This window comes from Melozone crissalis, unplaced genomic scaffold, assembly GCF_028551555.1.
Source record: "Melozone crissalis strain CALT ecotype California unplaced genomic scaffold, PUWL_Pcris_2 ptg000023l_1, whole genome shotgun sequence".
Classification (NCBI taxonomy): Eukaryota; Metazoa; Chordata; class Aves; order Passeriformes; family Passerellidae; genus Melozone; species Melozone crissalis.
Genome location: NW_026535801.1, coordinates 4,569,979 through 4,589,642, shown reverse-complemented (window position 1 = coordinate 4,589,642; position 19,664 = coordinate 4,569,979). Strand labels below are relative to the sequence as shown.

At 47.5% G+C, this 19,664-nt stretch overlaps 9 protein-coding genes across 9 annotated transcripts; all 9 read left to right on the top strand.

Moving 5' to 3' along the window:
- The first annotated feature begins 921 nt into the window (after window positions 1-921).
- LOC128937860 (UDP-glucuronosyltransferase 1A1-like) lies at window positions 922-2,691 on the top strand. Its single transcript, XM_054277722.1, has 2 exons — window positions 922-1,773; window positions 2,662-2,691. The coding sequence occupies exons 1-2, from the start codon at window positions 922-924 to the stop codon at window positions 2,689-2,691; spliced, it is 882 nt and encodes a 293-aa protein (XP_054133697.1).
- A 589-nt stretch (window positions 2,692-3,280) lies between these two features.
- Window positions 3,281-4,193, top strand: LOC128937859 (UDP-glucuronosyltransferase 1A1-like). Its single transcript, XM_054277721.1, has 2 exons — window positions 3,281-4,132; window positions 4,185-4,193. Exons 1-2 carry the CDS (start codon window positions 3,281-3,283, stop codon window positions 4,191-4,193), a joined length of 861 nt encoding a protein of 286 aa, XP_054133696.1.
- Window positions 4,194-4,988: 795 nt separating this feature from the next.
- Window positions 4,989-5,900, top strand: LOC128937858 (UDP-glucuronosyltransferase 1A1-like). Its single transcript, XM_054277720.1, has 2 exons — window positions 4,989-5,840; window positions 5,892-5,900. The coding sequence occupies exons 1-2, from the start codon at window positions 4,989-4,991 to the stop codon at window positions 5,898-5,900; spliced, it is 861 nt and encodes a 286-aa protein (XP_054133695.1).
- A 795-nt stretch (window positions 5,901-6,695) lies between these two features.
- Window positions 6,696-8,440, top strand: LOC128937857 (UDP-glucuronosyltransferase 1A1-like). The gene is made up of 2 exons (XM_054277719.1): window positions 6,696-7,547; window positions 8,432-8,440. The coding sequence occupies exons 1-2, from the start codon at window positions 6,696-6,698 to the stop codon at window positions 8,438-8,440; spliced, it is 861 nt and encodes a 286-aa protein (XP_054133694.1).
- Window positions 8,441-8,745: 305 nt separating this feature from the next.
- On the top strand, window positions 8,746-9,663 carry LOC128937856 (UDP-glucuronosyltransferase 1A1-like). The gene is made up of 2 exons (XM_054277717.1): window positions 8,746-9,597; window positions 9,655-9,663. The coding sequence occupies exons 1-2, from the start codon at window positions 8,746-8,748 to the stop codon at window positions 9,661-9,663; spliced, it is 861 nt and encodes a 286-aa protein (XP_054133692.1).
- Window positions 9,664-10,462: 799 nt separating this feature from the next.
- Window positions 10,463-11,374, top strand: LOC128937855 (UDP-glucuronosyltransferase 1A1-like). The gene has a single exon (XM_054277716.1). It carries the CDS (start codon window positions 10,463-10,465, stop codon window positions 11,372-11,374), a length of 912 nt encoding a protein of 303 aa, XP_054133691.1.
- Window positions 11,375-12,195: 821 nt separating this feature from the next.
- Window positions 12,196-13,813, top strand: LOC128937854 (UDP-glucuronosyltransferase 1A1-like). Its single transcript, XM_054277715.1, has 2 exons — window positions 12,196-13,047; window positions 13,805-13,813. The coding sequence occupies exons 1-2, from the start codon at window positions 12,196-12,198 to the stop codon at window positions 13,811-13,813; spliced, it is 861 nt and encodes a 286-aa protein (XP_054133690.1).
- Window positions 13,814-13,931: 118 nt separating this feature from the next.
- LOC128937853 (UDP-glucuronosyltransferase 1A1-like) lies at window positions 13,932-15,014 on the top strand. The gene is made up of 2 exons (XM_054277713.1): window positions 13,932-14,783; window positions 14,931-15,014. The coding sequence occupies exons 1-2, from the start codon at window positions 13,932-13,934 to the stop codon at window positions 15,012-15,014; spliced, it is 936 nt and encodes a 311-aa protein (XP_054133688.1).
- A 645-nt stretch (window positions 15,015-15,659) lies between these two features.
- On the top strand, window positions 15,660-18,519 carry LOC128937850 (UDP-glucuronosyltransferase 1A1-like). The gene is made up of 2 exons (XM_054277704.1): window positions 15,660-16,511; window positions 18,499-18,519. The coding sequence occupies exons 1-2, from the start codon at window positions 15,660-15,662 to the stop codon at window positions 18,517-18,519; spliced, it is 873 nt and encodes a 290-aa protein (XP_054133679.1).
- The last annotated feature ends 1,145 nt before the right edge of the window (window positions 18,520-19,664 follow it).

Here is a 19,664-nt window from a genome sequence, read left to right as displayed (position 1 = left end):
TGGGATGCTGGCAAGAGCCCTGGGCAGTGTTCCTCCTGGAGAGCCTCCTCTGCTGCTCCAGAGGAGAGCCTATTGACTTGGGTGAGTGCTTTTGGTGCCCTGGCTTTCTCTTCAGTCCTGTTCCTTAGGATTTGTGTGATGTGGGGTGGGATAATGAGGTCCAATATGTGGCAATTCCACCCATCCCCAAGTGTGGGGGTGGCTGTGACATCTGACAGACATCCCTGTACACACTGGGATTGGCCACGTGAGCTTTCACACAACTCCACCACTGCTGGACACCGTGGGTGCTTTGTCAGTGACTAAAGCAATGCTAAAATTAGGCCCTGAATTGTTCTGTGAAAAGTCTCCCTCAAAAGTGCTCGTAAATCCCTGCTTAGAATGTGGCATCATTATTCCATGTTCTCTGTCCTCTCAGTCTGGAAACTGTCTTAAAAGAGCTGTTCCACAGCTGCCATGGGGTCTGGGTCTCCTAGAGATGACATGGAAAGGGTGAGAGAGGGGCAACAGGCCTTGAGTGGGGGAAAGGAGAAGCCTCTGCAGGTCTGAATGGTGATGCGCATGTGACACATCTCCTACATGTGACACATCTCCTGAATATGCAGAAGGTCCAGCCAGAGGGAAAGGATCAAAGTGCATTGCCAGAGCCACACCTGCCTCCTTCTTGGAGCACTCTTTTACTATTGCTCAGACCGGGAGAAGGTGGAGTTACCTGCAGATTGTATGGGCTTGGCAGGAATCCCGTGCTTGTTCTGCAACCTTTTATTGTGTCAGAGATTACACATTCATTGCCCAACCCATAAAATAAGGAACCACAGTTGGGCTGTGACACAGATCACTTAAAAGTGCAGAGCGAGCGCCGGAGCTCCTGTGCTGCCGTGGGTTTCCTTCCCTGGAGGCTCTCAGCTGATCCCTGCAGGAATGGCCCTGGGGCTCAGTGCTTCTCCACCAGCTGTGCTTCTGCTCCTGTCCCTGCTGGGTCTGGCTGCTGCTGGGAAGCTCCTGGTGGTGCCGATGGACGGGAGCCACTGGCTCAGCATGCGGGAGGTGCTGAACATGCTCCAGCAGAAGGGACACGAGGTGGTCGTGGTGGCACCTGAAGTGAGTTTGCACATCAAACCATCAGAGAACTTTGTGATGAAAATGTACTCGGTGCCCTTCACACAGGAAGAGTTGGAGAAAGCATTCAAGGCATTTTTTCATGGTTTATTTGAAGAGGGTTGGATTTTACAGAGATTAATGAAAGTGTATGAGGGTATGAAAACCCTCACTGACTGTTGGATCACCAGCTGTGAGCAGCTTCTGCAAAACAAGGAACTCATCAGGTATCTTGAGGAGAGCAAGTTTGATGCCATCCTTACAGACCCGGTAGCAGCTTGTGGGTTGATCCTGGCTGAACATCTTTCCCTTCCTTCTGTGTATTTCTTACGAGGAGTCCCATGTGGGTTAGACCTAGATGCCAGGCTGTGTCCCAGTCCTCCTTCCTACATCCCCAGGTCATTTTCAGACCTTACAGACCGCATGACTTTTCTCCAGCGAGTGAAGAATCTGCTCTTTGACATCCCAAACATTTTCCTCTGTGATTTTGGCTTTGAACCCTACTCAAAACTGGCTTCAGAGTTCCTGCAGCGGGAGGTGACTGCACAGGATCTCTTTCGCAAGGGCTCTGTTTGGCTCCTGAGGTTGGAATTTGTGCTAGAGTACCCAAGGCCTTTGATGCCCAACATCATTCCAATTGGAGGAGTAAACTGTGCTCACAAGGAGCTGCCTCAGGTGGGTCTTAATCCATGCTGCGATGGATTTCTGTGTTCGGGAGGGTGGAATTCTGTGTTGTGATAGAAATCAAGTTCCCATTTCTGCTGAGTGAGGTGAATTCTCAGTAAAGGAACTGTTTTTCTCTCATTTCTTTCTGACTTTCCACATCTTGTGTAGGCAGCTGTTTCTTCTGGCTTTTAATTGGTGCTCAGCTGTAGGTAAACACCAGGGTCTTCTCGTGACCCTGTACTAAGGATCTGTGATGGGACGTTGATTCTGCCAGCTAAAGAGATTCTGAGAATTTGTGGATAGTAGAACAATGTTTTGTATTTTTACAATGGGCAGTTCCAATGGGATCTTCCAGAGAAACTTAAAAACATTTTTCTGGCTCCAAAGCCCAGCTCTGATGCCTGGAGCAGGTGTGCTTGGACACATACAGCAGGCCTTGACAGGCACTCAGGGATGAGCTGCAGTCTTGCCCATGGTACCAGCCAGTCAACTATGCCATGTGCTTGGGTTCCCTGGCATGCTGGCAAGAGCCCTGGGCAGTGTTCCTCCTGGAGAGCCTCCTCTGCTGGTCCGGGGGAGAGCCTGGTGACTTGGGTGAGTGCTTTTGGTGCCCTGGCTTTCTCTTCAGTCCTGTTCCTTAGGATTTGTGTGGTGTAGGGTGGGATCCCAAAGCTGCAGTGGCAATTTCACCCATCCCAGCGTGTGGAGGTGTCTGTGACATCTGACAGACATCCCTGCACACTGGGGCTGGCCATGTGAGCATTCACACAACTCCACAACTGCTGGACACCATGTCCACTTTGTCAGTGACAAAAAGGAAGCCAGAATTAGGCCCTGAATTGTTCTGTGAAAACACCCCCTCAAAAGTGCTCATAAATCTCTGCTCAAACCTCCTAGCTCACAAAGCCAACCCCTGCAATTCCTTGAGGCAGGTCTGAGGCACTTGAAGTGCTGCTTGATGTAGATCACATATCCTGCAGAAAGCTGGCATTGTCCTCTCCATCTTCTCTGTCTCCTCAGTCTAGAAACCATCTTAAAGAGCTGTTCCACAGCTGCTGTGGGGTCTGGGTCTCCTAGAGATGGGTTTACCAAGAGAGAGGGAGAGGGGACAGACCGTGTCTGGGAGAAAGGAGAAGCCTCTGAAGGTCTGAGCGGTGGTGTGCATGTGACACGTCTACACGTGTCATATCTCAACATGCAGAAGGTCCAGCCAGAGGGAAAGGACCAAAGTGCAGTCCCAGAGCCACACCTGCCTCCTTCCTGGGACGCTCTTTACTGTTCCTCTGATAGAGATAGTTGGGAATTATCTGGTCATTCTATGGACTTGGCAGGAGTTCCATGCTTGTTCTGCAGCCTTTTATCATATCAGGGATTACACATTCACTGCCCAACACATAAAATAAGGATCCAAAGTTGGGCTGTGACACAGTTAGCTTGAAAGCGCGGAGCCGGCACCGGAGATCCTGTGCTACCACTGGTTTACTTCCCTGGAGGCCTTCACCTGATCCCTGCAGGAATGGCCCTGGGGCTCAGTGCTTCTCCACCAGCTGTGCTTCTGCTCCTGTCCCTGCTGGGTCTGGCTGCTGCTGGGAAGCTCCTGGTGGTATCGGTGGACGGGAGCCCCTGGTTCAGCATCCGGGAGGGGCTGGACATGCTCCAGCAGAAGGGACACGAGGTGGTCGTGGTGGCACCTGAAGTCTCCTTGCACGTCAAACCATCAGAGAACTTTGTGATGAAAATGTACCCAGTCACCTACACACAGGAAGATATGGACAATGCATTCAAGGCATATTTTAATATTACATTTCAAGATGGATCTTTTTTTGAAAGATTTTTTAAAACAGTAGAAGCTTCGAAAAGATTCACTGATTTCTTTGTCTCCAGCTGTGAACAGCTCTTGCAAAACAAGGAGCTCATCAGGTACCTTGAGGAGAGCAAGTTTGATGCCATCCTTACAGACCCTTTTGTGCCCTGTGGAGTGATCCTGGCTGAGCATCTTTCCCTTCCTTCTATCTACTTCTTACGAGGAATCCCATGTGGGTTAGATTTTGAAGCCACTCAGTGTCCCAATCCTCCTTCCTATGTGCCCAGATCATTTTCAGACCTGACAGACCGCATGACCTTTTTCCAGCGAGTGAAGAATCTGCTCTTTGACACCCAAAACCTTTTCCTCTGTGATTTTCTCTTTGACCCATTCTCAAAACTGGCTTCAGAGTTCCTGCAGCGGGAGGTGACTGTGCAGGATCTCTTTCGCAAGGGCTCTGTTTGGCTCCTGAGGTTGGAATTTGTGCTAGACTATCCAAGGCCCTTGATGCCCAACATCATTCCAATTGGAGGAGCAAACTGTGCTCACAAGGAGCTGCCTCAGGTGGGTCACACTTTGTTCTTAATTTGTGCTGTGATGTAATTTCTGTATTCAGGAGGCTTGAACCTTGTGTTGCAGGTGGGAATTGCCTTCCCATGATGTGTGGTTGGATGAATGCTCCTGAGTTTTTATAGGAAGCAGTCCTGTACCTTCTCACCTCTAAAGTGTGCTCTGCATTTGCTGCTTTTGTTTCACATATTCAGAGCTACGTTGTGTGACTTTGTGTAACTTGGTACTCTCTAAGCGAGTGACGAATGAGTCTTTTGGGCTGTCAGAGCCTTGCAGACAGGTGCAATTCCTAATTCACAAATTATAGATGGGTCGGGTGTTTACTGAGAATACACCTCCGGCTTCTGTCCTTGTTGTCTCACTACATCTTTCTTTGCCATTGAATCCTTTGTGCTTTTTCACCTGGGTATTTCCAAAGCTGGAATCCGGAGGAAGGTGGCAGGCTGGGGGCTCTCAGGTTGAGAACCTGTCCATCTATTTGCAGGCAGATCTAGGAAAATTTTGCCATGATCATGATGGCTGTGTGAGACATAACAGCAAATTTCAGATGTTTCAAGGGGCTACAATGGTTTGGCAGGTGGCGTTCAAAGTGACAGAAGTGCTAAAGGTTTTGTTATAAAACACAAGGCTTATCTGGTACATGCCCCACATTTATCAGCTGCCTGAACTTTGCTGCTGGTTAGGCATGCTTTTGTCACACCTGTGATTACACATTTACCACAGAGCAGATAAAGCAAGGATACACAGTTGGGCTGTGGCAGAGATTGCTGAGAAGCGCGGAGCGAGCGCCGGAGCTCCTGTGCTGCCGCGGGTTTCCTTCCCTGGAGGCTCTCAGCTGATCCCTGCAGGAATGGCCCTGGGGCTCAGTGCTTCTCCACCAGCTGTGCTTCTGCTCCTGTCCCTGCTGGGTCTGGCTGCTGCTGGGAAGCTCCTGGTGGTATCGGTGGACGGGAGCCCCTGGTTCAACATCCGGGAGGGGCTGGACATGCTCCGGCAGAAGGGACACGAGGTGGTCGTGGTGGCACCTGAAGTCTCCTTGCACATCAAACCATCCAAGAACTTTGTGATGAAAATGTACCCAGTCCCCTACACACAGGAAGATATGGACAATGCATTCAAGGCATTTTTTAAAATTACATTTCAAGATGGATCTTTTTTTGAAAGATTTTTTAAAACAGCAGAAGCTATGAAAAGATCGTCTGATTTAGTTTTCTCCAGCTGTAGACATCTTCTGCAAAACAAAGAACTCATCAGGTATCTTGAGGAGAGCAAGTTTGATGCCATCTTTACAGATCCTCTAATGTCTTGTGGAGTGATCCTGGCTGAGCATCTTTCCCTTCCTTCTATCTATTTCTTTCGAGCAATCCCATGTGGGTTAGATTTTGAAGCCACTCAGTGTCCCAATCCTCCTTCCTATGTGCCCAGGTTATTTTCCGACTTGACAGACCGCATGACCTTTTTCCAGCGAGTGAAGAATCTGCTCTTTGACACCCACAACCTTTTCCTCTGTAATTTTCTTGTTGACCCATACACAAAACTGGCTTCAGAGTTCCTGCAGCGGGAGGTGACTATGCCGGATCTCTTTCGCAAGGGCTCTGTTTGGCTCCTGAGGTCAGAATTTGTGCTAGACTATCCAAGGCCCTTGATGCCCAACATCATTCCAATAGGAGGAGCAAACTGTGCTCACAAGGAGCTGCCTCAGGTGGGTCACACTTTATTTTTAATTTGTGCTGTGATGTATTTCTGTGTTCAGGAGGCTTGAACCTTGTGTTGCAGGTGGGAATTGCCTTCCCATGATGTGTGGTTGGATGAATGCTCCTGAGTTTTTATAGGAAGCAGTCCTGTACCTTCTCACCTCTAAAGTGTGCTCTGCATTTGCTGCTTTCTTTTCACATATTCAGAGCTACATTGTGTGACTTTGTGTAACTTGGTACTCTCTAAGCGAGTGACGAATGAGTCTTTTGGGCTGTCAGAGCCTTGCAGACAGGTGCAATTCCTAATTCACAAATTATAGATGGGTCGGGTGTTTACTGAGAATACACCTCCGGCTTCTGTCATTGTTGTCTCACTACATCTTTCTTTGCCATTGAATCTTTTGTGCTTTTTCACCTGGGTATTTCCAAAGCTGGAATCTGGAGGAAGGCGGCAGGCTGGGGGCTCTCAGGTTGAGAACCTGTCCCTCTATTTGCAGGCAGATCTAGGAAAATTTTGCCATGATCATGATGGCTGTGTGAGACATAACAGCAAATTTCAGATGTTTCAAGGGGCTACAATGGTTTGGCAGGTGGCGTTCAAAGTGACAGAAGTGCTAAAGGTTTTGTTATAAAACACAAGGCTTATCTGGTACATGCCCCACATTTATCAGCTGCCTGAACTTTGCTGCTGGTTAGGCATGCTTTTGTCACACCTGTGATTACACATTTACCACAGAGCAGATAAAGCAAGGATACGAAGTTGGGCTGTGGCAGAGATTGCTGAGAAGCGCAGAGCGAGCGCCGGAGCTCCTGTGCTGCCACGGGTTTCCTTCCCTGGAGGCCTTCACCTGATCCCTGCAGAAATGGCCCTGGGGCTCAGTGCTTCTCCACCAGCTGTGCTTCTGCTCCTGTCCCTGCTGGGTCTGGCTGCTGCTGGGAAGCTCCTGGTGGTGCCGGTGGATGGAAGCCACTGGCTCAGCATGCGGGAGGTGCTGGACATGCTCCAGCAGAAGGGACACGAGGTGGTCGTGGTGGCACCCGAAGTCTCCCTGCACATCAAACCATCAAAGAAGTTTGTGATGAAAATGTACCCAGTCCCCTTCACTCAGGAAGAGATGGATAAAGTTTTCAAAGGGTCAGTAATGGATTTATTTAAAGGAGGACCTTTTCTGGAAAGAGTCATTAGACAGTACCAACAGGCAAAGAAGACCTCTGCTCTGTTCCTGGCCACCTGCTCACACTTAATCCACAACAAGGAGCTCATCAGGTACCTTGAGGAGAGCAAGTTTGATGCCATCCTCACTGACCCTATCCTCCCCTGTGGGGCAATACTGGCCGAGTATCTTTCCCTGCCTTCCGTGTATTTCCTGCAGCAAATTCCGTGTGGTTTGGAATATCAAGCCACCCAGTGCCCCAATCCCCCTTCCTATGTCCCCCGAGTATTTACAGACCTTACAGACCGCATGACCTTTCTCCAGCGGGTGAAGAACATGCTCTATGACATGCCCAATTTCTTCCTCTGCGACGTTGTCTTCCAACCTTATGCAGAACTGGCTTCGGAGTTCCTGCAGCGGGAGGTGACCGTGCCGGATCTCCTGCGCCCGGCTTCCATTTGGCTCATGAAGCTGGACTTTGTCTTGCACTTCCCAAAGCCCTTGATGCCCAACATGGTTTTGATTAGTGGAGTAAATTGTGCTTACAAGAAGCTAAGTCAGGTGGGTCACGCTCTGTTTTCTCTTCTTCTTCTTGCAGGCTTTGGAAATCTCAGGGAAGCTGAAACACAGCTTTCATTAGAAAGGAGGATTTCAAACTGCTCATGCTTTGCAGGGAGGTGCTTGTTCTGCTATCTGGGAAGGATTATCAGAGTAGAAAGTTGGAGAAAGTACTGTATATGGAGTTATCTCTGGTAGAATCCCCATTGGTCCTGTGTCTCTGCTCCAAGACAACTTTGGATAGAAATGGGTTTCTCAGAGCCTCTTTCATCAAGGTAGTTGATGTGACGCAAGACACACTTTAAATTGAGGACATGTTCATTCAGAATCTGATCCAATCAGGCAGATTTCTTCTACAATTCTGCCTCCTTTCATTCCCTCAATGAGGGATTTTCAATGTTCTAAATTGCCATAGGCGCAACAAACATTGTCACCTGGAAGAACATTTCAAGTCTCTCTGAGAACCTTTGGTCAAAGCATGCCCAGTGAGCACAGGATTTTCTATTCTCTGTCATGTCCAGTTTTAAGTGTCCCTACAATCTCTAGTTATTGGTACCTTTGTGTAACTTGGTATGCTCTTAGTGACGTAGAAAGCCATCTGTGGGGCTGACAATGCCTTAGAGTCAGGTGAAATCCATAAAAAGCAAATTGTTGTAGTTGGTTCTCGTGTTCACTGAGAAATGCACCTCAGGCTTCTTTCCTTGTTGCCTCCCTACATCTTTCTTTACCATTGAATTTTTGTGCTTCCTCAATGGGGTATTTCCAAAGCTGGAATCCGGGGGAAGGTGGCTGGATCTGGGCTCTCAGGTTGAGAAGCAGCCTCACTGATTGCTGGCAGATCGAGGAAAATTTTGGCTTGGTGATAATGGCTCTTTGCCGTCTAGCAGGAAATTTGAGGAGGCTGAAGGGGTTGTGATGGCTTGGCACGTGGCGCTCAAAGGTGAAAAAGCTGCAAATACTTTGTAATAGAAACATGAGGCTTATTGGATGCATCCCCCATATTTATCAGCTGCCTGAACTTTGCTGCTGGTTAGGCATGCTTTTATCACACCTGTGATTACACATTTACCACAGAGCAGATAAAGCAAGGATACAAAGTTGGGCTGTGGCAGAGATTGCTGAGAAGCGCAGAGCGAGCGTCGGAGCTCCTGTGCTGCCGCGGGTTTCCTTCCCTGGAGGCTCTCAGCTGATCCCTGCAGAAATGGCCCTGGGGCTCAGTGCTTCTCCGCCAGCTGTGCTTCTGCTCCTGTCCCTGCTGGGTCTGGCTGCTGCTGGGAAGCTCCTGGTGGTATCGGTGAACGGGAGCCCCTGGTTCAGCATCCGGGAGGGGCTGGACATGCTCCAGCAGAAGGGACACGAGGTGGTCGTGGTGGCACCTGAAGTCTCCTTGCACATCAAACCATCAGAGAACTTTGTGATGAAAATGTACCCAGTCCCCTACACACAGGAAGATATGGACAATGCATTCAAGGCATTTTTTAATATTACATTTCAAGATGGATCTTTTTTTGAAAAATTTTCTAAAACAGTAGAAGCTTTGAAAAGATTCACTGATTTCTTTTTCTCCAGCTGTAGACATCTTCTCCAAAACAGGGAGCTCATCAGGTATCTTGAGGAGAGCAAGTTTGATGCCATCCTTACAGATCCTGAAATACCTTGTGGAGTGATCCTGGCTGAGCATCTTTCCCTTCCTTCTATCTATTTCTTACGAGGAATCCCATGTAGGTTAGATTTTGAAGCCACTCAGTGTCCCAATCCTCCTTCCTATGTGCCCAGGTTATTTTCCGACTTGACAGACCGCATGACCTTCTTCCAGCGGGTGAAGAATCTGCTCTTTGACACCCCAAACCTTTTCCACTGTAATTTTCTCTTTGACCAATTCTCAAAACTGGCTTCAGAGTTCCTGCAGCGGGAGGTGACTGTGCTGGATCTCTTTCGCAAGGGCTCTGTTTGGCTCCTGAGGTTGGAATTTGTGCTAGACTATCCAAGACCCTTGATGCCCAACATCATTCCAATAGGAGGAGCAAACTGTGCTCACAAGGAGCTGCCTCAGGTGGGTCACACTTTGTTCTTATTTTGTGCTGTGATGTGATGTAATTTCTGTGTTCAGGAGGCTTGAACCTTGTGTTGCAGGTGGGAATTGCCTTCCCATGATGTGTGGTTGGATGAATGCTCCTGAATTTTTGTAGGAAGCAGTCCTGTACCTTCTAACCTCTAAAGTGTGCTCTGCATTTGCTGCTTTTGTTTCACATATTCAGAGCTACATTGTGTGACTTTTTGTAACTTGGTACTCTCTTAGTGAGTTACAAATGGATCTGTGGGGCTGTCAATGGCATGCAGTCAGGTGCAATTCCTAATTCACAAATTGTAGCTGTAATTGGTTCTGGTGTTTACTGAGGAATGCACCTAAGGCTTCTGTCCTTGTTGCCTCCCTACGTCTTTCTTTGCCATTGAATTTTTGTGCTTCCTCAATGGGGTATTTCCAAAGCTGGAATCCTGAGGAAGGTGGCAGGATCTGGGCTCTCAGGTTGAGAAGCAGCCTCACTGATTGCTGGCAGATCGAGGAAAATTCTGCCATGGTGATGCATGTTTGCCAGCTAACAGCAAATTTGAGGAGTCTGAAGGGGTTGTGTTGGCTTGGCACGTGGCGCTCAAAGGTGAAAGAGCTGCAAAGATTTTGCAATAGAAACATGAGGCTTATTGGATGCATCCCCCATATTTATCAGCTGCCTGAACTTTGCTGCTGGTTATGCAGGCTTTTATCACACCTGTGATTACACATTTACCACAGAGCAGATAAAGCAAGGATACCCAGTTGGGCTGTGGCAGAGATTGCTGAGAAGCGCGGAGCGAGCGCCGGAGCTCCTGTGCTGCCGCGGGTTTCCTTCCCTGGAGGCCTTCACCTGATCCCTGCAGAAATGGCCCTGGGGCTCAGTGCTTCTCCACCAGCTGTGCTTCTGCTCCTGTCCCTGCTGGGTCTGGCTGCTGCTGGGAAGCTCCTGGTGGTATCGGTGGACGGGAGCCCCTGGTTCAGCATCCGGGAGGGGCTGGACATGCTCCAGCAGAAGGGACACGAGGTGGTCGTGGTGGCACCTGAAGTCTCCTTGCACGTCAAACCATCAGAGAACTTTGTGATGAAAATGTATCCGGTCGCCTACACACAGGAAGATATGGACAATGCATTCAGGGCATTTTTTAAAATTACATTTCAAGATGGATCTTTTATTGAAAGATATTTTAAAACAGCAGAAGCTATGAAAAGGTCCTCTGATTTATTTTTCTCCAGCTGTAGACATCTTCTGCAAAACAAAGAACTCATCAGGTATCTTGAGGAGAGCAAGTTTGATGCCATCCTTACAGATCCTATAATACCTTGTGGAGTGATCCTGGCTGAGCATCTTTCCCTTCCTTCTATCTATTTCTTTCGAGCAATCCCATGTGGATTAGATTTTGAAGCCACTCAGTGTCCCAATCCTCCTTCCTATGTGCCCAGGTTATTTTCCGACTTGACAGACCGCATGACCTTCTTCCAGCGGGCGAAGAATCTGCTCTTTGACACCCAAAACCTTTTCCTCTGTAATTTTCTCTTTGACCCATACACAAAACTGGCTTCAGAGTTCCTGCAGCGGGAGGTGACTGTGCAGGATCTCTTTCGCAAGGGCTCTGTTTGGCTCCTGAGGTCAGAATTTGTACTAGACTATCCAAGGCCCTTGATGCCCAACATCATTCCAATAGGAGGAGCAAACTGTGCTCACAAGGAGCTGCCTCAGGTGGGTTGCACTTTAATTTTAATTTGTGATGTGATGGATTTCTGTGTTCAGGAGGCTTGAAACTTGTGTTGCACATGGGAATTTTCTTCCCATGTTGAGTGGTTGGATGAATGCTTCTGAATTTTTCTCTCCCTTTGCATTTGTAGGCATTAGTCTTGTGCCTTGTCCCCTCTACAGTGTGCTCTGCATTTGCTGCTTTCATTTCATGTATTCAGAGCTACATTGTGTGCGTTGTGTGACTTTGTGTAACTTGGTACTCTCTTAGTGACTTACAAACCCATCTGTGGGGTTGTGAAAGCCTTGCAGTCAGGTGCAATCCCTAATTCACAAATTGTTGTAGTTGGTTCTGGTGTTTACTGAGAAATGCACCTCAGGCTTCTGTCCTTGTTGCCTCTCTACGTCTTTTTTTTGCCATTGAATTTTTGTGCTTCCTCAATGGGATTTTTCCAAAGCTGCAATCCGTAGGAAGGTTGCAGGCTGGGGGCTCCCGGGCTGAGAAGAAGGCTCTTGGTTTGCTGGCAGATCTAGGAAAATTTTGCCATGGTGATGGAATTTTGCAATCTAGCAGCAAATTTGAAGAGTCTGACGGGGCTGCGTTGGCTTGGCACGTGGCGCTCAAGAATGAAAGAGCTGCAAAGATTTTGTAATAGAAACATGAGGCTTATCGATTGCATCTCCATATTTATCAGCTGCCTGAACTTTGCTGCTGGTTAGGCATGCTTTTATCACACCTGTGATTACACATTTACCACAGAGCAGATAAAGCAAGGATACAAAGTTGGGCTGTGGCAGAGATTGCTGAGAAGCGCAGAGCGAGCGTCGGAGCTCCTGTGCTGCCGCGGGTTTCCTTCCCTGGAGGCCTTCACCTGATCCCTGCAGAAATGGCCCTGGGGCTCAGTGCTTCTCCGCCAGCTGTGCTTCTGCTCCTGTCCCTGCTGGGTCTGGCTGCTGCTGGGAAGCTCCTGGTGGTATCGGTGGACGGGAGCCCCTGGTTCAGCATCCGGGAGGGGCTGGACATGCTCCAGCAGAAGGGACACGAGGTGGTCGTGGTGGCACCTGAAGTCTCCTTGCACGTCAAACCATCAGAGAACTTTGTGATGAAAATGTACCCTGTCCCCTACAAACAGGAAGATATGGACAATGCATTCAAGGCATTTTTTAATATTATATTTCAAGATGGATCTTTTTTTGAAAGATTTTTTAAAGTAGTAGAAGCTACGAAAAGATTCACTGATTTTTGTTTCTCCAGCTGTGAACAGCTCTTGCAAAACAAGGAGCTCATCAGGTACCTTGAGGAGAGCAAGTTTGATGCCATCCTTACAGATCCTGTAATACCTTGTGGGGTGATCCTGGCTGAGCATCTTTCCCTTCCTTCTATCTATTTCTTACGAGGAATCCCATGTGGGTTAGATTTTGAAGCCACTCAGTGTCCCAATCCTCCTTCCTATGTGCCCAGATCATTTTCCGACTTGACAGACCGCATGACCTTTTTCCAGCGAGTGAAGAATCTGCTCTTTGACACCCAAAACCTTTTCCTCTGTAATTTTCTCTTTGACCCATTCACAAAACTGGCTTCAGAGTTCCTGCAGCGGGAGGTGACTATGCCGGATCTCTTTCGCAAGGGCTCTGTTTGGCTCCTGAGGTCAGAATTTGTGCTAGACTATCCAAGGCCCTTGATGCCCAACATCATTCCAATTGGAGGAGCAAACTGTGCTCACAAGGCGCTGCCTCAGGTGGGTCATACTTTGTTTTTAATTTGTGCTGTGATGTAATTTCTGTGTTCAAGAGGCTTGAACCTTGTGTTGCACATGGGAATTTTCTTCCCATGTTGAGTGGTTGGATGAATGCTTCTGAATTTTTCTCTCCCTTTCCATTTGTAGCCATCAGTCTTGTGCCCTTGTCCCCTCTACAATGTGCTCTGCATTTGCTGCTTTCATTTCATGTATTCAGAGCTACATTGTGTGCGTTGTGTGACTTTGTGTAACTTGGTACTCTCTTAGTGACTTACAAACCCATCTGTGGGGTTGTGAAAGCCTTGCAGTCAGGTGCAATCCCTAATTCACAAATTGTTGTAGTTGGTTCTGGTGTTTACTGAGAAATGCACCTCAGGCTTCTGTCCTTGTTGCCTCTCTACGTCTTTTTTTTGCCATTGAATTTTTGTGCTTCCTCAATGGGATTTTTCCAAAGCTGCAATCCGGAGGAAGGTGTCCGGATATGAGTTCTCAGGTTGAGAAGCAGCCTCACTGATTGCTGGCAGATCTCGGAAAATTTTGCCATGGTGATGGAAGTTTGCAATGTTGCAGCAAATTTGAGGAGTCTGACAGGGCTCTGTTGGCTTGGCACGTGGCGCTCAAAGGTGAAAGAGCTGCAAATACTTTGTAATAGAAACATGAGGCTTATCGGTTGCATCCCCCAAATTTATCAGCTGCCTGAACTTTGCTGCTGGTTAGGCATGCTTTTATCACACCTGTGATTACACATTTACCACAGAGCAGATAAAGCAAGGATACACAGTTGGGCTGTGGCAGAGATTGCTGAGAAGCGCGGAGCGAGCGCCGGAGCTCCTGTGCTGACGCGGGTTTCCTTCCCTGGAGGCTCTCACCTGATCCCTGCAGGAATGGCCCTGGGGCTCAGTGCTTCTCCACCAGCTGTGCTTCTGCTCCTGTCCCTGCTGGGTCTGGCTGCTGCTGGGAAGCTCCTGGTGGTGCCGGTGGACGGGAGCCACTGGCTCAGCATGCGGGAGGTGCTGGACATGCTCCGGCAGAAGGGACACGAGGTGGTCGTGGTGGCACCTGAAGTCTCCATGCACATCAAACAATCAAATAACTTCGTGATGAAAAGGCACTCAGGCCCCATCACACAGGAAGAGATGGAGGAAGATTTCAAGGCATTTCTACATGCTTCATTAGAAGAAGGATCTTTTCTGGAAAGATTTCCTAAATTGTACCAACATATGAAAAGACTTGGTGATTTGGCAGTCAGCAGTTGTGAACATCTACTGCAAAACAAAGAGCTCATGAGCTATCTTGAGGAGAGCAAGTTTGATGCCATCCTTACAGATCCTGTAATACCTTGTGGGGTGATCTTGGCTGAGCATCTTTCCCTTCCTTCTGTCTATTTCTTACGAGGAATCCCGTGTGGGTTAGATTTTGAAGCCACTCAGTGTCCCAATCCTCCTTCCTATGTGCCCAGATCATTTTCAGACCTGACAGACCGCATGACCTTTTTCCAGCGAGTGAAGAATCTGCTCTTTGACACCCAAAACCTTTTCCTCTGTAATTTTGCCTTTGACCAATTCTCAAAACTGGCTTCAGAGTTCCTGCAGCGGGAGGTGACCGTGCAGGATCTCTTTCGCAAGGGCTCTGTTTGGCTCCTGAGGATGGAATTTGTGCTAGACTATCCAAGGCCCTTGATGCCCAACATCATTCCAATAGGAGGAGTAAACTGTGCTCACAAGGAGCTGCCTCAGGTGGGTCACACTTTGTTCTTATTTTGTGCTGTGATGTAATTTCTGTGTTCAGGAGGCTTGAACCTTGTGTTGCAGATGCGAATTGCCTTCTCATGTTGGCTGGTTGGATGAATGTTCCTGAATTTTTCTCTCCCTTTCCATTTGTAGGCAGCAATCCTGTACTTTCTTTCCTCTAAAGTGTGCTCGACATTTGATGTTTTCATTTCACGTATTCAGAGCTACGTTGTGTGACTTTGTGTAACTTGGTACTCTCTTAGTGAGTTACAAATGGATCTGTGGGGCTGTCAACAGCATGCAGTCACGTGCAATTCCTAATTCACAAATTGTAGCTGTAATTGGTTCTGGTGTTTACTGAGGAATGCACCTCAGGCTTCTGTCCTTGTTGCCTCTCTACGTCTTTCTTTATTGGTGAATTTTTTGTGCTTTTTCACCTGGGTATTTCCAAAGCTGGAATCTGGAGGAAGGTGGCAGGATGGGGTTTCTCAGGCTGAGAAGCAGCCCCTGAGTTTGCTGGTAGATCTATGAAAATTTTGCCATGGTGATAATGACTGTTTGCAGTCTAGTAACAAATTTGAGGAGTCTGAACAGGTTGTGTTGGCTTGGCTGGTGGTGCTCAAAGGTGACAGAGCTGCCAAGATAAATAAAAACATGAGGCTTATCAGTTGCATCTGCCTCATCTATCAGCTGCCTGAACTCTACTGCTGTTTATGCTGTCTTTTGTCACAGCAGTGATTACACATTTACCACAGAGCAGATAAAGCAAGGATACAGAGTTGGGCTGTGGCAGAGATTGCTGAGAAGCGCAGAGCGAGCGTCGGAGCTCCTGTGCTGCCGCGGGTTTCCTTCCCTGGAGGCTCTCAGCTGATCCCTGCAGGAATGGCCCTGGGGCTCAGTGCTTCTCCGCCAGCTGTGCTTCTGCTCCTGTCCCTGCTGGGTCTGGCTGCTGCTGGGAAGCTCCTGGTGGTGCCGGTGGATGGAAGCCACTGGCTCAGCATGCGGGAGGTGCTGGACATGCTCCAGCAGAAGGGACACGAGGTGGTTGTGGTGGCACCCGAAGTCTCCCTGCACATCAAACCATCAAAGAAGTTTGTGATGAAAATGTACCCAGTCCCCTTCACTCAGGAAGAGATGGATAAAGTTTTCAAAGGGTCAGTAATGGATTTATTTAAAGGAGGACCTTTTCTGGAAAGAGTCATTAGACAGTACCAACAGGCAAAGAAGACCTCTGCTCTGTTCCTGGCCACCTGCTCACACTTAATCCACAACAAGGAGCTCATCAGGTACCTTGAGGAGAGCAAGTTTGATGCCATCCTCACAGATCCTGTCCTCCCCTGTGGGGCAATACTGGCCGAGTATCTTTCCCTGCCTTCCGTGTATTTCCTGCAGCAAATTCCGTGTGGTTTGGAATATCAAGCCACCCAGTGCCCCAATCCCCCTTCCTATGTCCCCCGAGTATTTACAGACCTTACAGACCGCATGACCTTTCTCCAGCGGGTGAAGAACATGCTCTATGACATGCCCAATTTCTTCCTCTGCGACGTTGTCTTCCAACCTTATGCAGAACTGGCTTCGGAGTTCCTGCAGCGGGAGGTGACCGTGCCGGATCTCCTGCGCCCGGCTTCCATTTGGCTCATGAAGCTGGACTTTGTCTTGCACTTCCCAAAGCCCTTGATGCCCAACATGGTTTTGATTAGTGGAGTAAATTGTGCTTACAAGAAGCTAAGTCAGGTGGGTCACGCTCTGTTTTCTCTTCTTCTTCTTGCAGGCTTTGGAAATCTCAGGGAAGCTGAAACACAGCTTTCATTAGAAAGGAGGATTTCAAACTGCTCATGCTTTGCAGGGAGGTGCTTGTTCTGCTATCTGGGAAGGATTATCAGAGTAGAAAGTTGGAGAAAGTACTGTATATGGAGTTATCTCTGGTAGAATCCCCATTGGCTCTGTGCTCCCTGCTCAAGGCAGCTTTGGCTTTGGAGTAGGCTCTTGATGTGGTGCAAGACACACTTTGACTTGAGGAGCACTCCATTTATCCTCTGTCTGATCTCCTCAGCAATTCTGTCTTTTTTTTTTTTTTTTCTTTTCCTTAAAGAAGGATTCTCTGTGCTTTGACTTGTCATAAACTCAGAAAACATTGTCACCTAGAAGGACATTAAAGCCTTCTCTGAGAACTTTCCATCAGAATATGTCCAGGTCAGGTTGTTCCTTTCTCTCTCTTGTCAAATTTTATGTATCTCCTCTAGAGAACACACTTTATTATATTCAACTGATTCCTGAATCCTGTTTGAATTTTCCATGTAGCAGTCATTGTTACCTCTTGTCCTGTCACTGTTAATCTCATTTCTTTTCTTTAACTTTTTGTTATCTCCTGCATTCAAGCTGTTGTGCACCTTTCTTGTGGCATGAAATTATCCCATTCCAGAGGCCCAACTTTGCATCTGCCTTTGCTGATCTTTATGAGGCCTTTATAGGCCCATTTTTCCAGCTTGTATATCCCAGGCCAGTGGTGCTCCATAGTTAAATTTATATCCAACATCGAAAAAACAAAGTGTAAGTTACTTTATTCTTCTGAAATGAATTCATTTCAGCTGGTTTTTTAATGTGCTTTCAAATAGATTTTGTGGTATGCAGAGTATCCTCATGGATTTTATTTTTAATAATAACTCTTCCTATTGGGTTTTTCAGATATTTGCTTTACAAAATGCTGAGATAAGTCTGATATTTCAGAAAAAGCTCAATCTCACACAGTAAAAATGGAGGATTTTTAAGATGATTCAAACTTGGCACTCAGGCTAGAAAAGCAGAGAGGCAATAAAGTGCACAGCTAAACCTATGGTAATTATGGCAGAGGTCTGTAAAATCTGGAAAATCATAGCTAAAGGCACAAGGGTTACTGATAGTTTTTCCCAATATTTGTCCTATGACTAACACTGAAATGCAACAAGCTTAGAGCAAACAAAGGGGAGTATTTTTTCACACCATGGCCCAAAAAAACCCGAATCAGCCACTCAAGAGGTGCAGGTTTTCTTTTTTGTAGAGAAACTCTCTGAATTTAAAAGGGATTTAGGGGGTTAATAAGAGGTACAGGCTGCCTGCCAGGATTTGTAGGCTTACAGGAGAGATAATCATGGATTGCATTAGCTCAGATATTTGTTGTACTGTTTCCAGCTTACAACCTTGGCACTCAGTTCTGTACTTTTGCTGGACTTCCTCCTGCTATCTCACCTTTGGAATGGGCTGGGCTTGTGGACTTCAGTCTCTGCACTCGTAAACACGTGGAGGGTGTTCATGTGCTGCTCAAAATCCAGTGTCACAACTTCTATGAACTTTTGCTGAACTCTTGTGAACTTCTTTTTTTTTTTTTCAAACTTTTCTGAGCTTGGCCTCAAGGGTTTGGGTTGAGGGGGTTTTCTTACCTCTTTAGTGTTGTTTTATAGGGTTTTGTTTTAGTGTCTCACAGATGATACAAGTTTGGCTGAAATGCTAGCAGAGCTTAACTAGGTGGGAGTGATTTGGTACCAAATACCAGGATTTGAGAGGCCTTTATGCCGAGTGAGAGTGTTTTTGCAACTCTGAGCTCACTACTTGAGTATGTACTGCCACCTTAAGGCTTGTTGAATGCTGCCTCACCTCATTATTTGAGATCTTTTTACCGCAGAAAATGCACCCCTGGCAGGTGAGAATCCCTTCCCTCCACCTCCTGTCATTTTTGGTCTTTCAGTGCTACCCCACTGCCAGCTAGAGCCACAGTTCTGCTTCACCAGCTGCAGAATGGGACTGCATCAAATCATGGAGCTGTAAAGTTGGAAAAGCCCTCTAAAATCAGAGTCCAACCATTAGTCCAGCGCTGCCAGGTCTACCACTAAACCGTGGCCCCAAGGGCCCTGTCCAGGGATGGTGATTTCACCAGTCCCCTGGACAGCCCCTTTTAGTGCTTGACAACCTTTTCCATGAAGAAATTTTTCCTAATATCCAGTCTAAACCTCCCCACTGATGTCTGAAATTCCTTCCTATTTAGTGCATTTTCCATAAACATTACTGTCCTTCTTGCTGGCTTTTAAGAACCCCTTTTCTTTAATTGGCCACATGGAAGACCTCTTCTCCAAATAAACATTTTAGGAAACACTTAGTCTTAATCTTGGAATAACACTTAGGATTAGCCTTGGAAGTGTATTTATCACACTCAGGTGCCTTTGGCAAAGGTAGCCATTTCATGGATCAGATTTCCCATCATTCCTACCTGCTCCAAAAGAACCCTTCCAGGCCTGGAGAAACTGCTCAGATTTCACTCTGTTCAGGAGTGCTTGGTTGGGGGATCTAAAAGAATCTGTCTTCTCCAGCCAGCTCTTGTCCAGGTACCATTCCTGTATCTTGTGTTGCCCTTGTAAACTTGCAAACTTTTGGCATGCAGCTTTTCCCTGCCCAGGTGGAATATGCCTTAATGGCAGGTGAGATCTGCTTGGCCAGGCCCTTCTGTCCAGGAGTATGGACTTCCACATACCGTGTACCACAGCCAAGACTTCTGAAATTTGGGAAAGGGACTGTTATTAAGAGCCTTCAAACTCCTTTGTCCTGTAGCCTCTCACCCCGAACTCCTGTGGCCCCTCTTGAGCAAGAGCCCCATATTCTGCTGTATCATTGCTTTTCAAAAAGATGTTTAGCCTCAAGCCATTCACCTATGAACTCTGATGGCCCCTCTTGAGCACAAACTGTGCTTTCTGCTCTATCACTGCTTTGCTAAGAAGGTGAAGGGTGGTTGGTTAATGTGTTACCCAAACTTTGATGACTCTGCTGCTCCATGTGCCAGCTCCAGCTTGCCATGGAGGACATTCTCTGTGAACTCCAGTCACCTTCTTGATCAAAGATTGGGGGTTAGGTCTTGCTTGT

Coding starts and splice junctions, on each gene's coding strand:
- LOC128937860 (XM_054277722.1), top strand. CDS start 922: ATGGCCCTGGGGCTCAGTGCTTCTCCACCAGCTGTGCTTCTGCTCCTG. Junction 1,774..2,661: donor CTCACAAGGAGCTGCCTCAG/GTGGGTCTTAAT, acceptor CAAACCTCCTAG/CTCACAAAGCCAACCCCTGC.
- LOC128937859 (XM_054277721.1), top strand. CDS start 3,281: ATGGCCCTGGGGCTCAGTGCTTCTCCACCAGCTGTGCTTCTGCTCCTG.
- LOC128937858 (XM_054277720.1), top strand. CDS start 4,989: ATGGCCCTGGGGCTCAGTGCTTCTCCACCAGCTGTGCTTCTGCTCCTG.
- LOC128937857 (XM_054277719.1), top strand. CDS start 6,696: ATGGCCCTGGGGCTCAGTGCTTCTCCACCAGCTGTGCTTCTGCTCCTG.
- LOC128937856 (XM_054277717.1), top strand. CDS start 8,746: ATGGCCCTGGGGCTCAGTGCTTCTCCGCCAGCTGTGCTTCTGCTCCTG.
- LOC128937855 (XM_054277716.1), top strand. CDS start 10,463: ATGGCCCTGGGGCTCAGTGCTTCTCCACCAGCTGTGCTTCTGCTCCTG.
- LOC128937854 (XM_054277715.1), top strand. CDS start 12,196: ATGGCCCTGGGGCTCAGTGCTTCTCCGCCAGCTGTGCTTCTGCTCCTG.
- LOC128937853 (XM_054277713.1), top strand. CDS start 13,932: ATGGCCCTGGGGCTCAGTGCTTCTCCACCAGCTGTGCTTCTGCTCCTG. Junction 14,784..14,930: donor CTCACAAGGAGCTGCCTCAG/GTGGGTCACACT, acceptor TTCCATTTGTAG/GCAGCAATCCTGTACTTTCT.
- LOC128937850 (XM_054277704.1), top strand. CDS start 15,660: ATGGCCCTGGGGCTCAGTGCTTCTCCGCCAGCTGTGCTTCTGCTCCTG. Junction 16,512..18,498: donor CTTACAAGAAGCTAAGTCAG/GTGGGTCACGCT, acceptor TTGGTCTTTCAG/TGCTACCCCACTGCCAGCTA.